Source organism: Lytechinus pictus, chromosome 3 (genome assembly GCF_037042905.1).
Source record: "Lytechinus pictus isolate F3 Inbred chromosome 3, Lp3.0, whole genome shotgun sequence".
Classification (NCBI taxonomy): Eukaryota; Metazoa; Echinodermata; class Echinoidea; order Temnopleuroida; family Toxopneustidae; genus Lytechinus; species Lytechinus pictus.
In genome coordinates, this window is record NC_087247.1 from 76,627,337 (window position 1) to 76,649,245 (window position 21,909).

Here is a 21,909-nt window from a genome sequence, read left to right on the forward strand (position 1 = left end):
AGCAGCCAGCTTTTTCCATCAAGATGCAAGACGAGATTTCTGAAATTTCTGAGTAACATAAAATCCAGAGTTCTGATTTGCTGGATACGATTTTCAAAACAAACAGGCGCGGGTAATTTGAAGAGATTACCACATGGTGAGTGTGACCTTGCAGAGGCCCAGTGTGGGGAACATTGGAATTTGCATGGGTGTGTGGTCTATATGACCAATCAGAGCGCAGTATTCTTGTTTTTGAGCTGCAAAATGTACTTGGCCTTTGAAAAGCTGGCTGCTGACCCATCTTAAATACATCTTCTTATAAAAATTATATCATATTAAAGCTTAGATCTTCAGCTTTATCATGATCTAAAAATCATTTGTGCCCAAACAGAAATTAAGTGTGAAAACAACAACTTTTGTTGCATGAAAAAAAATATTTTGTTTCATGTTTTAGATCAAAAGTTTTTCCTATATTACAACATTCTTTTAAAAATCCAAACACATGACCTAAAAGAATGATTCTTCTTCTTTACAAAGATACCAAAAACATGAAATTTGGTCAATATTTAGAGCAGCAATGGCTGAATAAAAAGAGGTGTTTTGGTTCGCACCAAGCTCATTAACTATGCAAAAACCCTCTAGTCATGAATATCACTTGGATAAAACTTTTTCAGGGCTTGCGGACTGACTGGTTAAATAATGCCCCTCCCCCCTGTCCAATGCCCCTGAATAATAAAAAGTGGTTAAATGATTTATAAAATAGATGTGACTCAGACCTACTTCAAGTAATTATATATCACTTGACTTTTTTCCAGAGTGAATTAAAAAGGACTCCGCTATCAGACTTTCATAAGGAGCATGGTGCCAAGATGGTCCCTTTTGCTGGTTACTCCATGCCAGTTCAGTATAAATCTGGACTTGTAAAGGAGCACCTTCACTGTAGAACATCTGCAGCCATCTTTGATGTGTCACATATGCTTCAAAGCAGGATCTATGGAAAGGACAGGATCAAGTTTATCGAGTCATTAACAGTTGGTTTGTATAATTATGCTAATGAATAAAAAAAACATCATTATTCAACAAAAGTGAGAATGAAATTATTGATAACTTGTCTTCAAAAGGTAAACAGTTCTGAAGTAATGTTATAAAAGATATTCCTTTCATATATTTAAAGCACAGATCAGATGATCTGTCCATCTTACATGTATGTTATCAACCTACAGGAAGCTCACTATATCATTTACATGTACTTGCTTATTAAATATTTGTTAAAGTTAAAGGTCAAGTCCACCCCAGGAAAAAAGCTGACTTGAATAAAAAGAGAAAAATCAAACTAGCATAGTGCTGAAAATTTCATCAAAATCGGATGTAAAATAAGAAAGTTATGACATTTTAAAGTTTCGCTTATTTTTCACAAAACAGTGACATGCACAACTAGGTGAGTCAGTCGATGATGTCCATCACTCAATATTTCTTTTGTTTTTTATTGTTTGAATTATACAATATTTCATTTTTTATAGATTTGACAATAAGGACCAACTTGACTGAACCATATAGTATCAAACAATGCTAATTCCACATGTTCAGGGAGGAATTAATCGTTGTATCACTTCCAATGGGGAGAAAATTAGAATATTTCATATTTTATATCATAAAATACAAAAGAAATAGTGAGTGGATGACGTCATAGTCTCCTCATTTGCATACCAGCCAGGATGTGCATATAACTGTTTTGTGAAATTAAGCGAAACTTTAAAATGTCATAACTTTCTTATTTTACATCCGATTTTGATGAAATTTTCAATGTTATGTTTGTTGGATTTTTCTCTTTTTATTCAAATCAACTTTTTGTTGGGGTGGACTTGTCCTTTAATTTTTTTTTAAAGTAACCTTTTAAAAAATAAAAATGATTTTATTTTATGCCTCTGTCCACTGTAAGTTGTTTCCGTATTGCCAGAGACATTATTTTTTGGGTTGTATGTCTGTCCAACATCCTGTTTTAGTTCCCACTATAATTAAAGAACTATTTGAGAGAAGTCCAAAGTTCAACCTAAATCCGAGTATGTATAAGGAGCTACAATGATCTGATTAGGGTATTTGGTCATGAGTTTTATTGCCACAGCTTATTGTATACCCAAAAATATCTTGTTCCTATGAGCATTATTCTTGAAACTTGGCTCTTGTACATGTATATTTATTTGAGCAGTAATGATCTTGTAAGATTTTGGGGTTAATGGGGTCAAAGGTCAGGAATCATAGTGGTCATCTTGTTCTTGCAATAGGTAGGGGAAGACGGGGTAAGGTGTGACACTTTTTGCTTATTGCATGTTAGAATTGATATATGGATGATTAATAATCTTGTAGAAATAAGTACCTTGCCTTAAAATTTAATTCTTCTGAAATATTTTTCACCTATTTATAATTGTTTGTTTGTTTTTTATATACATTGCTATAAGAATTACCATGGCTCAGCTTGCCCCATGTTGGTTGGCTCAACTTACCCCAGTCCGAACTTAATGTGATAATTTTGCATCCGCACATTTCTCATGCATCCATCATGTAAAAGACTATGACAAGAATGAAGATCCATACCTGGGCCCCGTCTTACAAAGAGTTGCGATTGATACAATCAACCACAACTATGGACGGCCAGCCACATCATCATCTACAATACATGTTTATTCAAAATCTTTTCTAGATATGTTTATGATGCATACAGTACATTCATCACTCTCTTGAAAATTCAGTGTACTTTGTTTACAGAGTTCATTGTGCAAAATTCGTGGAGCAAAAATTATGACCCTAATGGATTTCCATATGTAGTTGAGGTTGATCTGATCAATTGTAACTCTTTGTATTAAAATGGGACCCTGGACTAATAACAATGTTGTTATGTCTTTATTATATTTAAAGGTATAGTGTATGATTGGTTGATCTCAGACAAGGGCAATGAATCAATTTTGAAATTATTACATTCATTAAATACCTATATTATTGCTCTATTTTATCCCGGAAAAAAAACTTGCATAACTTTTCTATTTAATGATATTGAGGGGTGAAACATTTATTATAACAGATATCGGTTAACCTACTATCCTTGGAACTTTCTTGTTGACGCCCTCTCCGGGTAAAAATAAATTGATATTAGAACACCGTTCGAATCAAGCATATTCATTACGACCTCATGCATATTGATGAATACGTCATGGCGCATGCGCAGTATCAAGAAATCCCCGTATCAACAAAGTGCAGTACTGTGTGTGTAGCTGAGTAGAAAGCAAACATCGAACGGTGCGTGCAGGCTCAATGAGCCGATGCTAGGCGGCTGGCGACATGCTTGCGCTCTGTATTAGTTTAAGATATAATCCACTACTAGCGATAGCACACACAGGATAAGAATATTATACTGAGCTACAGCTCCATGATTGTATCGTACGTGAATAAGGATTCAGACACGTTGATTATCGGACGTGAATGACGAAGCAAAGGATTGCCCAAATACGGCTTACTTTCGGAATCTTATTTCATGAATCTGAAAGTACTCCAAGACTAAAAGAGATACGAGAATCCCAGATATGGGCAAGGGCCGAGTTTGATTTTTATTCATGTGGATTGTAGCTCTTTTATGCACCTTTTCTCTTCGTATATAGCTTGGCGTGCTAAATACGGGAACGAGGCGCTTGTGCAGCTTACTGTATACTGACGATACTGACTCCTTGGCCCTCCCTAAAGGAAAGGGGGAGGGAGGAAAGTGAAGAAAGAAAGAAGTGGATTGGTGAAAGAAAATCAGGAGAGCCATCATAAAGGGATCTGAATACAACATACTCTCATTCAATATTTTGTTGTTTTTTATCTTTCCTGAATGTTTCAGTCAGTTTCAGATTATTTGGCTCCACTCACAAAGTACAGAGGAGAAATTGGAAAAAAAAATTAAAACAAAAATATTTAAAACTCTAAACAGACGGCCACCACCATTCTGTCTACAGCCAAGCATGAAGAAAGGGAAAGGGCGAACGCCCGGCGAAGAGAAAAGCGATTACTTTTAGGGCGGGTTCTACGATATAGAACAGGGTTTGTTTAATACGGGGTTAAATATAGGCCTAATAGCTCTATGGCAACACATATAGCGAGGATGCAACCCCAATGCAATGCAACACTTGACTATTCTTCGTGTGTTTAGATTGAACCTGCATGTTATGCTGCAGTCGGAGGTCACATGGTAAGGTCAAAGGTCATTTTCAGGTCAACGTTAAACTTTACATCCAAGACTGTCTTATGACACCTAACTCCGCAACCGTAAAAGTCACTTTTCAACAAAACAATATTAGAAGCAATATTAGAAGGTGAAGCGAAGATGCCTATCATTTTTGATAGGGTTAGGTTTACAAAACATATCCAGATTACCCCGGTACTCTATAATTTTATTCCCCAACAGGTGATACTGGACAATACTTTAGGTTCTGCAGAGTCACGCTGCTACGTCATATTATTGTCATCAAATTTGATACCCACAGGAAAAATGTGGGCAGGGTCATTGTCGCCATAATGATTGTATTTATTTGTCAAATTTCTGTGTGAGCTCTATATATCGCAATGACGGATGACGCGGTGGGTTCGGGGGATACATGTGCTCGGCTGCGCGACCCGCCGAGCATCTCTAGTTCATTATTGGCCTGGGGGTGGTTGCTCAACTTGCCCTGTGCTCAACTTACCTAGCCTTCCCCTATTGAACCATTTGAGTGTTCAACTTTGTACCCGACTAAAGCATGCAAATGGAGTAAGAATGATCTCATTAGATTTAAGGGCCAAGAGATCAAAGGTCAATGATCTTTAGGGATCAATTCCAATGCATTTATCACTCATTCAATGAACAAGGTTATGATATAACCTTGTTCTCTGTTACATCTCCATGTGTGGTAAAATAAGGGTGGCAATGTTTGGCTTATTTTCTCGTTTTCTTTGGGACAAATGCTTGATTTTTTTACACTGTCAGTTTCCATTACAGCTATTCATCATATAACTTGGCTCTTAAAGGACAAGTCCACCCAAACAAAAAGTTGATTTGAAAAAAAGGAGAAAAATCCCACAAGCAAAACACTGAAAATTTCATCAAAATCGGATGTAAAATAAGAAAGTTATGACATTTCAAAGTTTCGCTTAATTTCACCAAACAGTTATATGCACATCCTGGTCGGTATGCAAATTGGCAGCCCGGGGGGGGGGCCACTTACATTGACGAATGGATACCATGCGCGACCAAGAAAACACGTAAAAAGGATGTCTTTTTCAAGATAGGGCACGTTACGTACGTAACGTGATAAGGGTGTCAAAAACACAAAAATAATGAAAAAAGGGTATCTATTTCGCTAGGAAAGCTACGTGTTTAGGGTCACATTTGCGGGGATGATAAAACAAAATTAAAATGTTGTATAAAGCATGTCCTTTTTGCCCCAATACTACGTGTTTAGAGTCCCGATTTGCGCGAGGTGAGGGAGATGGGGCCGTAGGTACTAAACCAAATGGTGTGTAAATTAGGTAAAACCGACGACCGACGGACCCGTGACACAGCAATAAAATATCGCTGTATACTTGTTTAGGGGTTCATTTCAGGGAATATTTGCCAAGAGTATAGTTTTGTTTCCAATACTTGTTCAGGGTAGAGTTTGAGACGCCAATACTTGTTAAGGGGTGCATTTTCAGAATATGGAAAATACGTGTTTAGGGTGCTTTTCGAGACCCCGTGGTCGCGCATGGTATCCACTCGTCAATGGAAGTGGCCCCCCCCGGGATTGGCAGACTAATGACGTCACCCACTCACTATTTCTTTTGTATTTTATTTTATGAAATATGAAATATTCTAATTTTCTCCTCGTCAAGTGAAAAAAAGTTTTATTTATCCCTGAACATGTGGAATTGCCTTTGTTTTAACAGTTTATGGTTAAGTTAAGTTGGTCCTTTTTGTCAATTTTTTTTGTAAAAATTGAAATATTGTATTATTCAAACAATAAAAAACAAAAGAAATAGTGAGTGATGGACATCATCGACTCTCTCATTTGCATATCGCTGAGTTGTGCATTTAACTGTTTTGTGAAAAATAAGCGAAACTAAAAAATGTCATAACTTTCTTATTTTACATCCGATTTCAATGAAATTTGCAGCGTTATGTTTGTTTGATTGTTCTATATCGATTCAAATCAACAATTTTCTGGGGTGGACTTCACCTTTAAGTAAATTTAATTCTTGAATTATTTTTTCTTGATTAAAATTAGAGATTGAAAAATGAAAATTTTCTTGCCATATTACTTTCCACCAATAGAGGGCGTACACAAAAATATGCCCCAAATTCAAGTTTTTGAGCGCTATGGTGAATGAAAAAATTATTCCCAAGTTCCTAATGAGAAATAAATTGCAACTGTATGGAAATTAGTAATTTTGGTTACAAAAATGATATTTAATATATGTGTGCTCTGTACAGCATTGGCATACCATAGTCCTACATGTAGATTCCCCACAGGCAGGATGGTTTCAGTGAGCAAGTGGCATGTATGTAGGATATGAGTAGTGACAGTGATTTTACGTTTCTCAAAATTTGCCTTTTCAGTTTCAGGAAATCTTAAATTCTGTTCCAGCATGTCTTTGTTTACATGTATATGAAAAAGTGACAATTCTATTTACATAGAAAATCAATACGCAATGAGTAACGATGTCAAAATGCTCGCGCTGGTCAAAATTTGTATCTGCCACTGTACTAACAATGCTTTAAAATCGATTTTAATCGTAGAGATTCGAGGACAAAAACTAATTAAAGAAACATAACATGAATACATCCTCACCTTTCACATTATTAGCATTAGTTTATGGTTAAATGAGATTTTATTGCTGATTTGAAGACTTTTTGGACATCATTTTGAGCAGTCGACGACTTCCGCCTATCCGTCATTTTGGATTTGTTGAATCACCGCAATCATGCATTATGACCGAACGCAGAGGGCAGCAAAACACGGCAGTGTTTCTGCCTCATATGTGGATGTGTGTGAACTAATTTCGATACGATCGAGTGATGGAGGGGCTCGAGTGCAGTTATGATGTGTTGATTGTCATGATTGCTGTAGCGAAGTGAGATCGTGTTTTTTTCCAGTTAATAGTCGGATTTTTGTTGAGGATTTGGGAGTAATTTCTGTTGCTATTCTGTGCATTTTGAGAAAAAAATGATTTCCGTGATTTCTGTTTCAAAAGGCCGATTTCGTGAATTGTGTCCGTTTTCCGCGATCACAGAAAATCACTGTTCCTATGAGTGAGGATGATCGAGTAGATGTTTGAGTCACAAAGTCAAAGATCACAGAGGTCATTATTTGAATTTTTTATATTCTTGGTCTGGCAATGGCTTAGGCATGCATTTTGATTGTGTGCTAGAATCCCTCTAGTTTTTGATGTATGATAAATTCCCCTTCATCCTATCAACAAAATAAATCTGTATCTATTATATTTGTTTTCAGCTGATGTTGAAGCCCTGAAACCAAACACTGGTACCCTTAGCCTCCTGATCAATGACCATGGAGGCATTATCGATGACCTTATCATTAATCAAACCTCTGAGGACCATCTATACATTGTCTCCAATGCAGGATGTGCAGACAAAGATCAAGCTCATATAAAGGTATATTTTATGTTGTCGTGCTACTGTTTATTTTAAATGATAGGAGACTGAAATCATAATTATAAGTTGGTACCGTATTAGCTCTTAACATTACATTACTAAATTTTAAAGAAAATATTTTGGTGGTAATTATTCAATGGTATCACAAAATTTGTATCCCTGCACCTAATCACATGCCATGAAGACCCAGTCCAACCCCAAATATGAGTTAAATTGTAAAGGTTAAGTTCAATGTAAGTTGATCTTATTGGAATGAATTAGAATATATCAAATAAACATAACAGTGATGTACATAAGTTTTACATTTTTTTCATAAAACAGGAATAATAGTCATGCATGTATCAGATCCTACAAAGAATTTCATGGGCCCATTTGTCTGGGGACAATAGTGACTCTATTATGCTTCTTCATGGGCCCGTACATTTCTTTGTCATAGTTAATGCTGGATACGCTATTGCTAGTAACTTTCTTTTCTTAATGTCCTCCACTTCTGTCTGTCCTGGACCAAGGTCTGTATAGTTCTCCATGTGTGCCTTAGGTTTTTTAGTTCTCCCTCTGCTGTTCTGCACCATGTGGTCTTGGGCCGTCCCCTCTTTCTTCCTTACGGTGTCCAGTGGAGAGCTACACGGGTGATATTTTGGGCATCCATCCTGAGAATATGTCCTATCCATTTCCATCTTCTTCTGGGGATTATGGTTCTCTTGTTTACATTGTGTGAGTAGTTCTTCATTTGTGATTTTGTTTGGCCAGAAAATTGGAAGGGTCTTTCTGAGGCTTATTGTATGAAAGACTGACAGTTTTTTTTTCAGTCATTCTCCAGCACAGGACACAGCTTTGATACAGTCTCAGCTTTGTTCTTGTGCTATACTGCTGCGATCTCCAAACTTTGTTCAACATTTTAAAGGATACATATGCTTCATTCAGACGATTTCTGATGTCATTTCTGCCCCACCATCACTTGTGACAATACTACCAAGGTACTTGAACTCCTCTGCTCCATAAGCATCTTTCAAATTCACTTGTATATCGTAACACATTTGTGTTATTTAATTTCATTATCTCTCTTTTGTTTTCGTTGATTTTAAGGCCAACTTGTTTTGTATACTCACTCAGCCTTGTCATCTTTGTTTGCATGTCCTGGTGTGTATGTGAAAATAAGGCAAGATTATCAGCATAATCGAGGTCTTCCGGGATGGAAAATATGGACCATCTGATACCTCTCGGGTGATCTTGATTAGTTTTTATCGTTACCCAGTCAATGGTGATTGTGATGAGAATTGCAGACTTGACACATTCCTGTCTAACTCCTGATTTAACTTCAAATTTTATGTCACTATTTCCGCATTGCATGTAAAGCTCTTAATAACCTGGACAATGTCCTTTGGTATCCCATACGAGTGGAGACTTTGCCACAAGCTCTCTCTATGGATGCTGTCAAATGCCTTCTCAAAATCAACAGGTCAGAAGGTGTTATAGTCAAAATTCCAAAGAAAGGGAACCTGAGGAACTGCAATAAATGGTGTGAAATCACTCCCTTATCAATCCCTAGTAAGATTTTTTCGAAGATAATTTAGAAACTTATAACAAGCGCAGTAGACCAGCATCTCAGTGAAGAGCAAGCAGGGTTCTGCAGAGGAAGAGGATGCATAGACCAAATATAAAAAAGTGAAAATAAAAAACAATAATAAAAAAAATAGAGTTAGAGAGAGAGGGTGGGGGGGGGGGGGGGAGAGGGAGGAATAAAGGAGGGTGTGTTTACTTGGTGTGAAATTCACACATTGTTGTAAGTATGAGTATGCTGCATAATAAATAGATATAAACAGAATACATTTCATGTCTGTTCAATCTTTTTATAAATGTAGAACAAACTGGATTCATTTATATCAGAGGGTCATGATGTATCATTTGAACCAATTACAGATATGGCATTGATAGCCCTGCAAGGTCAGTATGAATTTTCATCAATATCTTGAGTTCACCAGGTCTTATATACAATACTATCCTCGACCCTCACCCTATAACATTATACTTTACTCTGATCTATAACCTTATTTTCATCCTAAACCTCATCTTATTTTGATATCCTACCCCAATACTTGACATAAACGCAGAACTAAGATGTATCTGATTGTTATTTGACTGCATCATTCAAGTATGCCTTATTTATTTTGTCTCGTCTGCACATTACATTCAATAGTAAAACATACAGAAGGTGGCACTTTTGTGATGGAGGTGGATTCGTCATTGTCAATATAAAGTTGTAACTTAGATTGAGTTGTTTATCACATGGTTATCACCTAAGTTTCAGAGAATCTCTTTGCAATATATTTTCCCTTTTCAGATCATTTAATTATCAGAAGCTTTTATTTTTTATTATTGATTGGCCAGCCTTTTTTCAACTATGGTGAAACTTGTAGAAAACTGCAAATCCCCTTTTACAAGAATTAAGTAGTCCAACTTGTTGTTTTCTATAATGATGAAATTATTAATGTCAATAAATTGTAATTGAGTGATGATAATAAAGGGATGATTATTTGTTTTAAATTGTCCTCATTGATTCTATTTCTAGTTAAAATTGTGTGTTCCACACAAGTAAAGTAAATGCAATACTCTCTGAGATGTACATTTAGTATGAGACTATACATGTACTAATGTAGTCTGATGAGCTAATGCATTTATGAATACAAATCTACGTGTATGAGGTAATCAGACACAAAGAATCCAAATGATTAAAGAGGGGAGGGGGAATGAAGGTGGCCATTTCAGTGAATATGATTAGATGTTTGTAGAAACTTGTAGTTCTATGGTCAAGAGATTTAAATGCTAACTGTGTATCTTTGATAGTTTACCCTAAACAGTACCAGTAACAGCATATAATATTCTCATAGAGCTCAATTTCTGTTTTATTTTAAGGGCTAGTACAACCAGGATAGTGCTTCATAAAATTGTCTTTATGAAGTCACAAAAATTAGATTCTAAATCAGCTTGGTTCCTCAAAACTTTAAATTTGAAATCTGATCTTTTTACGATATATTGAAACTATTTTTGTTAACCAGCATCAATTCTTGTATCTATGAGAATGTTAATAGACTTTATTTCAGTCCCAAAAAGTAAAACATAAATTAAGGTATGCCACATAACATAACAGGTCATCAGATGTGTTATGTGAAATTTACAAACAACCATGTATTTCTGCATGCTTAATATTAATGAATAATGCAAGTCTTGATATTTTTAGAGAAAAGACAACTTTTATAAGCCAATATAGCAGGTTCCTACAAATTTCAGCACAAATGGGAGAAAAAAAAATTGCATAAATGGCTGGCTAGTGAAAGGGGTATTGAGGCTTATCAATAGGGGGTGTTCATTGTGTATAATTATTTTTATTTCTGTTCTGATGTACTGTGTGAGTAATAAAAAAGGCGACACCTCAAAAATCCCATTTTAAGGAAAAAATATCACATGTGCAGATGATCATTATATATGGCTTGAAAGAGTAGCTTCTCCCAATTAATTTGATACCATAAATGCGTTAACGCTTGGATAATTAGTAGATATTCTCAGTAGTGATGTAAATTTTGACTTGTGCCAAAGTAAGCATGACTGCAATGAAAGAATCCAAATGCCAATGATGTCATAATCTAAATGAGTTATACATTGGTCACATTTGCTCTACGGCGGCCGTACGGCGAGTCGAAAACAGCCGTTTTATTAATTTTAATTCAAACCACCTATATGAAGTTGGACAAAAAATGTTAAAACGGCTGTTTTCGACTCGCCGTACGGCCGCCGTAGAGCAAATGTGACCAAGGTATTAGTGAACATATTTGCAAATCCCTTTTTAATGAAGTTAACTTGAGAATTGATACTACAATGTGTTTATTAAACAATTATAATGTAAATTAGTGAAAAAGGTGTTTTGAAATGGATGTTAATGCAACCGTTGTTGGATTATGGCATCATTGTCAATGACATCTGGAATCATTCATTGCAGTCATGCCTTACTTTGGCGCAAATCAGAATTTACATCACTACAAAGAGTACCTCCTGATCATCCAGTGTTAACACATACCACATAAATATAGTATTAAAGTATTTGGGAGATGATGTTCTTTCAGGCCATATCTGATAATGATGTGTTCATAATAGAATTTTTGCTTAAATTGGGGATTTGTGAGGTGTCAAGTTTTTTTTTACTCACACGGTATCCGTACTTAGTGTTCTAAGTGTAACATTTGATCTTTTACAGAGATGCCATAGTTTCTGTACCAAGAGCTTGAGGCCAATTCTGTGCTTTTAAATGAATGCTTGACAAATAAAAAATTGAGCTGAATTGAATCTCAAGTCCATGGCCTTGGTGTATTTGCATTAAAGTCCTGATAATGATAGAAACGATTCCAATATACCAGTCTGTCATATGTGTATTTGGTGTATAGGCCCAGCCATGGTCAGAGTGCTACAAGCTGGAGTTTCAGATGATCTCAGCAAACTGTCCTTCATGTCAGGAGTTAACACCTCAGTCTTTGGTATCCCAAAATGTAGAGTGACAAGATGTGGTTATACCGGAGAAGATGGTGTCGAGGTACTAAAGTTCTATACTATCTTTTCATTTCTCTCTGTTTGCACTTTTTTTAGCTTGACTTAGAAATGGAATAACCACCCTTTTAAAGAAGCTTTGTAAATGTTCAATGATACATGAGGAAATTGAAATAACTCAATTGCCTTCACATGTATAAATTGATTTAGCTTAAAACTTACCTTGCTTAGCAAGACCAGGACTATGAGATCCACAGGCAAATTATTCAATGCGTCCCACAAAAAAAAACGAAACCGAGATTTAGTGATGATTTATAATAACTTAATCACAAATGATCTATCTTTGTAAAGCTTAGAGGCCCCTCTTTCTTCCGGTAAGACACAGAAGATTTCTCACTTATTGGAGCGTTATGGCCCAGTGGATTAGTCTCTGGACTTTGGAACAGAGGGTCGTGGTTCAAATTCTAGCCATGGCGTAATTTCCTTCAGCAAGAAATTTATCCACATTGTGCTGCACTCAACCCAGGTGAGGTTTGTGGGTACCCAGTAGGATTTATTCCGTGAATGCTTTGGCGCTTATTAATATGGCGGCTCAGCTACAGCCAGGGTAATAATATGATACCAAGTATCAAAGCGCAGTTGAGTATATGCACATAGTAACTGCGCTATATAAATGGACATATTATTATATTCATGTGAGTAAAACAGTTTGAAGAAAGGATACCAAAAAGCCACTTGGCAGGTAGTGTCAGGGTTTTAAAGAGAAAACCACATTTTTAAAATGTTTTTTTTTCAATATCTGCTCTTTAATTTTATACCTCAATCACAGAAAATGGTCAAGAAATAACAAATTTCTGGTTATTTGAAATAAGGCTTCAATTTCACTAATTTCATGAAATGAAGATGTTTTACATGCTAGCTTTTAGACTTACTCTACACTAAGTTTTGTTGACAATCAGCCATGCATAAAGTCTTTTTTTAACCATGCAATAGCGTAGGTGGGAAAGTGGTAAAAATGTTTGTTAAGGCGAGGCGTCAAAACCCCAAATGCGTTCCAACGCGTGCATAGCCATTGTTCCATAATGAGAGTGTGCAAAGGAGTTCCAAGAGATTAGTACGAAGTACCGTTATATTCTACATTAAAGCTAATTTGCATAATCCGTACACGCTGGGGAACGGGGCAATTATTATCTCGATCGCTATTGGCTAATCCGCCGGAGCGTCGCACGAGAATACACTGAATAGTGCAGGTTCACATACACACACACACAGCGCGCCAGCGTACACTTCACATAAAATGAGGTCAGTGTTCGGCGTGCACGTCGGATCAACATTTGCAGCGAAGCTTTGCAGCGAATGCAGCGCGTGAGGTGCGGGCGGATCTACGAGAGGGGGGAATAGGGGTTGCCTGGGGCTAGCTTCCTGTACAAAGTACCAATTTAAAAAGCAAAACGGTGGCGGATTAGGACATGCTTTTAAATTGTTTTGAGGGGCGAATGAGTGAAAATTTACGTTGTATACCTTTCGTTATGAACTCCCGTTCTCCATGACGAAATATAATTGACGAAAGGAAAGTAAAACAGAAAAGAAGTCACAAACATCTCAGAATAGTTTGCAATCTATCAGGACATGCTTTATAATTGATTTTAGGTGTCAACAAGTTAAAATATATTTGATATACCTTTCGTTGTGATCCCTTGTTCTCCGTTAAGAAATATTAAATACGTCTTTTCTTGACGATGTTGGAAACGTAAATAAAACAGAATAGAAGTCACAAACATCTCAGATGGGTGTGCGATCTATCACAGCATGTTTTAAAGCTGTTTTTAGGGGTCAACAAGTTAAAATAGATTTGATATACCTTCCGTTATGATCCCCTGTTCTCCGTAAAGAAATATTAAAGACGCATTTTCTCGACGATGTTGGAAACGTAAATAAAACAGAATAGAAGTCACAAACATCTCAAATTGGTGTGCGATCTATCAGGACCTGTTTTACAATTGTTTTTAGGTGTCAACAAGTTAAAATAGATTTGATATACCTTTCGTTATGATCCCTTGTTCTCCGTTAAGAAATATTAAATACGTCTTTTCTCGACGATGTTGGTAACGTAAATAAAACAGAATAGAAGTCACAAACATCTCAAATGGGTGTGCGATCTATCAGGACATGTTTTAAAATTGTTTTTAGGGGTCAACAAGTTAAAATAGATTTGATATACCTTTCGTTATGATCCCCTGTTATCCGTTAAGAAATATTAAAGATGCATTTTCTCGACAAAGTTGGAAACGTCGATAAAACAAAATAGAAGTTGGTAGCATCTCATATTGATTGGTGATACATATTTTTCGAGCGGTCAACAAGTTAAAATATATTTGATATACCTTTCGTTTTGATCCCTTGTTGTCCGTTAAAAATATTAAATACGTCTTTTCTCGACGATGTTGGAAACGTAAATAAAACAGAAGTCACAAACATCTCAGATGGGTGTGCGATCTATCAGGACATGTTTTAAAATTGTTTTTAGGTGTCAACAAGTTAAATAATATTTGATATACCTTTCGTTGTGATCCCTTGTTCTCCGTTAAGAAATATTAAATACGTCTTTTCTCGACGATGTTGGAAACGTAGATAAAACAAAATAGAAGTCACAAACATGTCAGATGGGTGTGCGATCTATCAGGACATGTTTTAAAATTGTTTTTAGGTGTCAACAAGTTAAAATAGATTTGATATACCTTTCGTTATGATCCCTTGTTCTCCGTTAAGAAATATTAAATACGTCTTTTCTCGACGATGTTGGAAACGTAAATAAAACAGAATAGAAGTCACAAACATCTCAAATTGGTGTGCGATCTATCAGGACATGTTTTAAAATTCTTTTTAGGTGTCAACAAGTTAAATCATATTTGATATACCTTTCGTTGTGATCCCTTGTTCTCCGTTAAGAGATATTAAATGCGTATTTTCTCGACGATGTTGGAAACGTAGATAAAACAAAATAGAAGTCACAAACATCTCAGATGGGTGTGCGATCTATCAGGACATGTTTTAAAATTGTTTTTAGGTGTCAACAAGTTAAAATAGATTTGATATACCTTTCGTTGTGATCCCTTGTTCTCCGTTAAGAGATATTAAATACGTCTTTTCTTGACGATGTTGGAAACGTAAATAAAACAGAATAGAAGTCACAAACATCTCAGATGGGTGTGCGATCTATCACAACATGTTTTAAAGCTGTTTTTAGGGGTCAACAAGTTAAAATAGATTTGATATACCTTCCGTTATGATCCCCTGTTCTCCGTAAAGAAATATTAAATACGTATTTTCTCGACGATGTTGGAAACGTAGATAAAACAAAATAGAAGTCACAAACATCTCAGATGGGTGTGCGATCTATCAGGACATGTTTTAAAATTGTTTTTAGGTGTCAACAAGTTAAATTATATTTGATATACCTTTCGTTGTGATCCCTTGTTCTCCGTTAAGAGATATTAAATGCGTCTTTTCTCGACGATGTTGGAAACGTAGATAAAACAAAATAGAAGTCACAAACATCTCAGATGGGTGTGCGATCTATCAGGACATGTTTTAAAAATTGTTTTTAGGTGTCAACAAGTTAAAATAGATTTGATATACCTTTCGTTGTGATCCCTTGTTCTCCGTTAAGAGATATTAAATGCGTCTTTTCTCGACGATGTTGGAAACGTAGATAAAACAAAATAGAAGTCACAAACATCTCAGATGGGTGTGCGATCTATCAGGACATGTTTTAAAAATTGTTTTTAGGGGTCAACAAGACAAAATAGATTTGATATGCCTTTCGTTATGATCCCTTAATTGTTCTCCGTTAAGAAATATTAAAGATGCATTTTCTCGACAAGTTGGAAACGTAAATAAGACAAAATAGAAGTCAGTTGGTAGCCTTTCATATTTGCGATCTATCAGGACATCTTTTAAGATTGTTTGAAGGTGTCAACAGGTTAAAATATATTCTATATGCATTTCGTTATGATACCTTGTTTTCCGTAAAGCATAGGCGGTTCGGGGCGCGAGGGACTCCCTCCCCCCCCTTGGACGAGCAAAAAAAGATAGAAAAAAGGGAAAAGAGGAGGGAAAAGAGAGGAGAAAAAAGAAGAGGAAGACGAGTGAATAAAATAAGATGAGGGAAAGACTTGGGGAAAAAAATCTTTCAGGTCACTCTATACAATTTTCGCTCGCGCTTCGCCCTCGCATTGCCTGTTAGGTGATTTTCATATCTTGTTCAATGAGTTTAGATATCAAGTTTGAAAGTTAATTTACAAAACACATTTCACCTCGGAAATTCAACTTCATTATTTTGTGTGATTTACAAATTGATTTTTGAAAAGTGCTCTGTAAACATGTCAGTTTTATGGTCTGAATATTAATATTTTCTGTTCGTGCTGCGCACTCGCGAATTTTGATTGGTACCTATTATTCTCGTGCATTCCATAAATTTTCAAAATATCCCTTTTTGGGTCTGATTGTCAAATCGTATCAAGGTTATACCGAGGTTGTTTTACCTGACTGCTAAGAAAGCACGAATGCCTGTGAGCAAGCAACCAGGGGACGAACGGCTTAAGGTCCTCTCCGAGGGACCTGGTAATGAGGATAAATGCCTTACCAAAGGGCACTAGCGCACCACTTGGGAATCGAACCCAGTTCACCGGAATCCGAAACCCCCGCTCTACCGACTGAGCTATCGCGCCTCAGCTAGCGCTGCACGCTTGCATTTTGATTGGCGAGTTATGTATGTCTCAATATTGATTATACAACAAACTACTTGAAATCCCCTTTTCATGACAGTTTATCAAAAAAATTGGCTCACGGTTTGCGTTCGCATTAATGGTTAAATATATTAACTTGATGCATCATATTTATAGTTACAAAGGTGCTTGAAATGTCCACATTTCAGGCCATAATATCATCAGATTTCGCGCCCTCATTATGCATTCATAAATATTTAAGATATTTCGGGTGATTTCATGCAACGGTCTAGAGTGGGCCATAATGTGCCTGCACTGTACATCTATAGGTCCTTGGTTGAAGTCAACGATCCTATATAGCTATAACGACCCCTTGAACCTGAATTGGGTCAATTACGCCGTCTAGCACGTTTTGAGAACAATGGATGAAGGTGTGAAAATCACAAAGCAGCTAACAATAGGAAAAATCCGTTTCAATTGAAGTTATGCTATAGATGATTGCGTATAGCGGTTTGAATTTGAAACCCTGAACATGCTGAATGCCTCATTGTCTGTATGTTACTACTGTGTACTAGTAGGTCCATGGTTATAGACTCTATTATAGTTGCGTGCATGTCTTCTCCAAGCCGATTCATAGCTTGTCGGTGGCTTTAATGTACGTAAAATACAAATATACATGTAACTCTAGGTCCCATTATAGGGCATTTTTAACGGAATCGCCGATGAGATAATTTTGACAAAACAAAAATGAATCACACTAATTATGCAGCAGCTATGTTTCTAAACATTACATGATCAAAGAAAAGACACAGGATGATATTTATTAAATTTGTTAATGGCGGCTGGTCTTTATGATAAAAACATAGGTCTATTTTATCTTTAAGACATGAGAAAACAAATAAATCAATTATATAATTAATGTGTGTGTTTTACTTTTTACAAACGTGTATCAATCGAACATGCTGACTACATGAAGAGTGCTGAGGTCCATTACATGATTTATTGGTATTTACACCGAGTTCTCAAATAATGGTACAAGATTTTAGAAAAGAAGTTTTGAGTGTCATCTCGTGTACATCAAATCTTAGCAAATGTTAAAAAGTTTCTGAAATGTCAATACTGTGAAAGTATATGCACTTCATTAAACGTGGACATCCCGGAGATTTCTTCCAAAAGAGCGACCCATTTCAGCGGCACATCCCCGTATACCTTATTTCGTAAGTCCCCCCCCCCTTTCCTGGCTCTAATTGTATTCAAAATTTTCTGAACTCTAAGATATTTGACTTGCACGTAATTAATTTCCTCGTAATTTTTTTCTTATGGCTCGACTGTATTGATCTTTTATTTTCACTTTGCCGATACCATAATAAGACTCGTGAAACGAAAATGTGTAGATTACCTATTATCTAAAAGTCAGATCCGACTTGAAGAGAAGCGATTATCACATAAAGGGTCGTAATCAGTCATGCATTAAAGTTTTATATCTACCGGTATTAGAAATATGTATTTGTACCCGACTTTGTTACATTTCTCTTAATGCTGGCTTCCAATCGTAAAATTGTGAGTGGAATTGTTTTGCACCAAGTCCGGCTGCCTCCGACTGCACAAGCTTTGACCCCCGTTGACTACCGGTAGATCCACGGCCAACCGTCGCGACGCGTCGTCTCGACTCTACTGGGTATTGGAGAAGTACCAGGCCAGGGTCGAGTCACTTGTACAAGAGCAAGTTCTGCATTTGCCGGACTTTTGAAGAGCCTCTATTTTGAGGCTCGGGTTGTGGAGTATGGATTTTTCGTTTATTTGGTTCTCTGGTTATTTTATAAATTTTTTCTTTTACGGGCATTATAACTATTCCCTTCTACTACCACAGTGCGCCCCCACAAAAAAACTATACACTTTTGAAATGGCTGCCAAATAAAAAATATATCACTTTGGGGGGAAAGACTTACATGTTATGGAAGCCATTAAAATCAACTTTCATATGACACCAAAAAGTTGAAATACTATCACGATTGAGCGAACACTGCCTACTGAAACAAACGGTATGATAATTATGCTGGGCTGGAATTAGCCTTCCATTTTTTGTCAGTTTTTGAGGGGCAAATCATTTGGCTTTGGAACTTGCAATGTTAAGGGCGTTGTGATAAATTATTGATCAACCAGTTATGAATGTTTTAAAAGCAAGTTTCATGAATTATTAAATTGAACAAAAATTACACATAAATTACACAAAATTACACATCTTGGGCAACATTTCAACATTATCATGTGGCTCTCAGCAATGTGTTCATTGGAGTCAGGAAAATAGGGGGTGAGATTTGACGGAAGTGGGAGAAGTAGGTTGATGGAAAAAGGGTCAACAGAACATTTTAGCCCCCCTCCCTGTCTCTCGCCCTCCCCTTCTGTTGAGTGACTGATTTTTATTGTCATGTACGCGTGAAGTCCAGAGCAGAATGTTAATTTAATTATAATGATAATTGGGGCATCAACTTTTCCTATCAATCAACAATTTATCAATAAATCAACTATTTCAATGGGCAATGTAATCAATCAAACATTCAGTTTTTCAATAAAGTATTTCATAAATTATAATCAAGTCAATTTCTTGGTAATCATTCAATAAAAAGAAAAAAAAATTGAATAGGCTTCCATCCAGGAAGTGAGAGGGGTCTGGGAAATTGAGGGGGGGGGTGGAGATACATACGAATTTTATTTGTAAAATGACAAAAAAATGATGAATGCCATTTCAACCAAGTCTTACCATATCTCGCCCTCTCGCTTGTAACAGGTACCATCACATTACTCCGACTCAGAAAACACACTGCTTAGGTCTACAAGATGAATAGGCTACACTAAATTTACAATTCCTGTTCACTCAACCATCATTCTTACAAGATTAAAAAATCATATTTGTTGGGGAAAATCCAGCATAAGTGTTACCTTCCCCTTAAAAATCCCAAACTTAGGATTTTTTTTAAGAAGTCACCATGCAATCAAATTTTGCCTCATTGTGATGTCAACCATACGATAAATAGACATAAGGAGAAAAATTCGTCCATAATTGACATCGTATACCATTATGTTACCTGGTTATTGATCATTCGTTCTCTGTATATGAGGTTCATGGGTCGAATCTCGAACCAACTAAAGAGAGTTGCAGCTCCGTAATTAGCTTCAAGTAGAAGTTCGCCTTGGTGAGAAACACTCATGAAACTGTTCAGTCTAGGACCTACCTTTAATTTTCAAATGAAATTCAATCTCGACAAGCATGCCCCTTCCCCCACTGTCATGCCATCACAATCGCCATAATCATAATCATTGTAATCATCAAAAACTAGGATTATTATCATAATTAATCTCAGCACCTTCATCACTGTCATTATCCCCGTCATCATCATAAAACATTAATAAATTCATCATAAAACATTAATAAATCATCACCGCGGGCGGCGGAGCAGAGGATATATCCTTTGTTCATAGGGTGCATCATTATTGTCCCCCACAGCAAAATATTATCCTCTGATCATCACTATATTGCTACCATAATCATCAATCTTGTCGTAATAAATATTCTCGTGATCAATTACGATCATTATTACCATCACCATTATAACATTATAATTATTATTATCACCATTCTTGTCATTGCCATCATCGTTGGGATTACAATCATAATCATCACCATTATCATAATCAGCCATCATTACCTTTCTTTTCGATGTCATCATCACGATCATAATGTCATTTTTATTCACACATCATTATGTTTATAGATAAAAAAAAAAAAAAAATTATTATCGTCATCATCATTACCACCGCTTTCATCCTCATCCTCCTTATCCTTCTTCATTATCACCAACATCATTATTACCATCACCATTATATCATCCTCGATCATCATTCCGTTTTCACAAACGCTGACTACTTGTAGTAGTTCCGTCATTGGACAATGTGGTTTGGGAGGATTCATTGGGGTCAAGAAAGCACAATTAGAGATTATCAGAGATCGTTGCGTAACTTCAGTTGAAACGGATTCTTCCTATTGTTAGTTGTTAATTGTAATTTTCACACCTTCTTTGTTCGCAACACGTGCGAGACGGTGTAGTTAATCGAACCCATTCAAGTCGCTCCGGGGCATTCACTTCAAAGGGACTTTAAGAGTTATGTTTCCTAAAACGAAGTAACTCAAGTGCATTGGGGTCTTGAGAATAATTTAAACAAATTCTTGACCACTACGAACTACTCAAAGAACGAATAACAAAGGAGATTAAGAACTGAACATGACTGGGAAATGGGAATGGATGAGGATTTCAATAAGTTGTATGCATAAATACGAATGCTAGTACCCATGATGAGCATTGGAGGACGCAGGGGGGGGGGGGGGGGCACAGTCGGTCCATGCCCCCCATTTGAGAAGCAAAATAAAAATTTGTAATGTAAAAATGCAAGTCAATCTTCATCATTTCATAATTTCAAATCAATACTCGTTTCTTCATCATTTTGAGTTATTTAAAGAAATATACAAGTAATTTGCTCAGCCATTTCATGATATTAAGAGAAGTCATAACAAATATTGAATAATGAACATTGCTTTATCCAAGTTTCCATCCTCATGATTTGGCGTTCCTAATGCCTCGGTCATATTTGCTCTACGGCGGCCGTACGGTGAGTCGGAAACACCTGTTTTATCCATTTTTATTCAGACCACGTGTTTGTAGCTATTACAAAAAAAATGTTAAAACGGTTGTTTTTGACTCGCCGCACGGCCGTCATAGAGCAAAAATGACCGAGGTAAGGTCAGGGAATGTTGCAGGAGTTCACCCCCCCCCCCCCTCCACTTAGATAAAAAAAATTTGCTTGTAATTTTTTTGTTATGAAAAGACCTAATGGGGGGGGGGGGAGTGAAAACCTCTGTCAAATTTTCATTGAACTCGAACTCTGCCTTTCAAAAATTATGCGTACGCTACTGCAAAAGCTAGAGCCATTGGAGCTATAGTACGTAGCGAGAAT

General features: G+C 36.4%; 1 protein-coding gene across 1 annotated transcript; it reads left to right on the forward strand.

The window, feature by feature from the left end:
* The first annotated feature begins 799 nt into the window (after positions 1 to 799).
* Positions 800 to 16,344, forward strand: LOC135153698 (aminomethyltransferase, mitochondrial-like). Its single transcript, XM_064097742.1, has 4 exons — positions 800 to 1,014; positions 7,476 to 7,636; positions 9,499 to 9,580; positions 12,073 to 16,344. The coding sequence occupies exons 1-4, from the start codon at positions 849 to 851 to the stop codon at positions 12,279 to 12,281; spliced, it is 618 nt and encodes a 205-aa protein (XP_063953812.1). The 5' UTR covers positions 800 to 848; the 3' UTR covers positions 12,282 to 16,344.
* The last annotated feature ends 5,565 nt before the right edge of the window (positions 16,345 to 21,909 follow it).

What these genes read in the sequence shown, in the direction of transcription:
- LOC135153698 (XM_064097742.1), top strand. Translation starts at nt 849, where the DNA reads ATGGTCCCTTTTGCTGGTTACTCCATGCCAGTTCAGTATAAATCTGGA. An exon ending in TATCGAGTCATTAACAGTTG is followed by an intron (nt 1,015 to 7,475) that starts GTTTGTATAATT and finishes ATTTGTTTTCAG; the next exon opens with CTGATGTTGAAGCCCTGAAA. An exon ending in AAGATCAAGCTCATATAAAG is followed by an intron (nt 7,637 to 9,498) that starts GTATATTTTATG and finishes TTATAAATGTAG; the next exon opens with AACAAACTGGATTCATTTAT.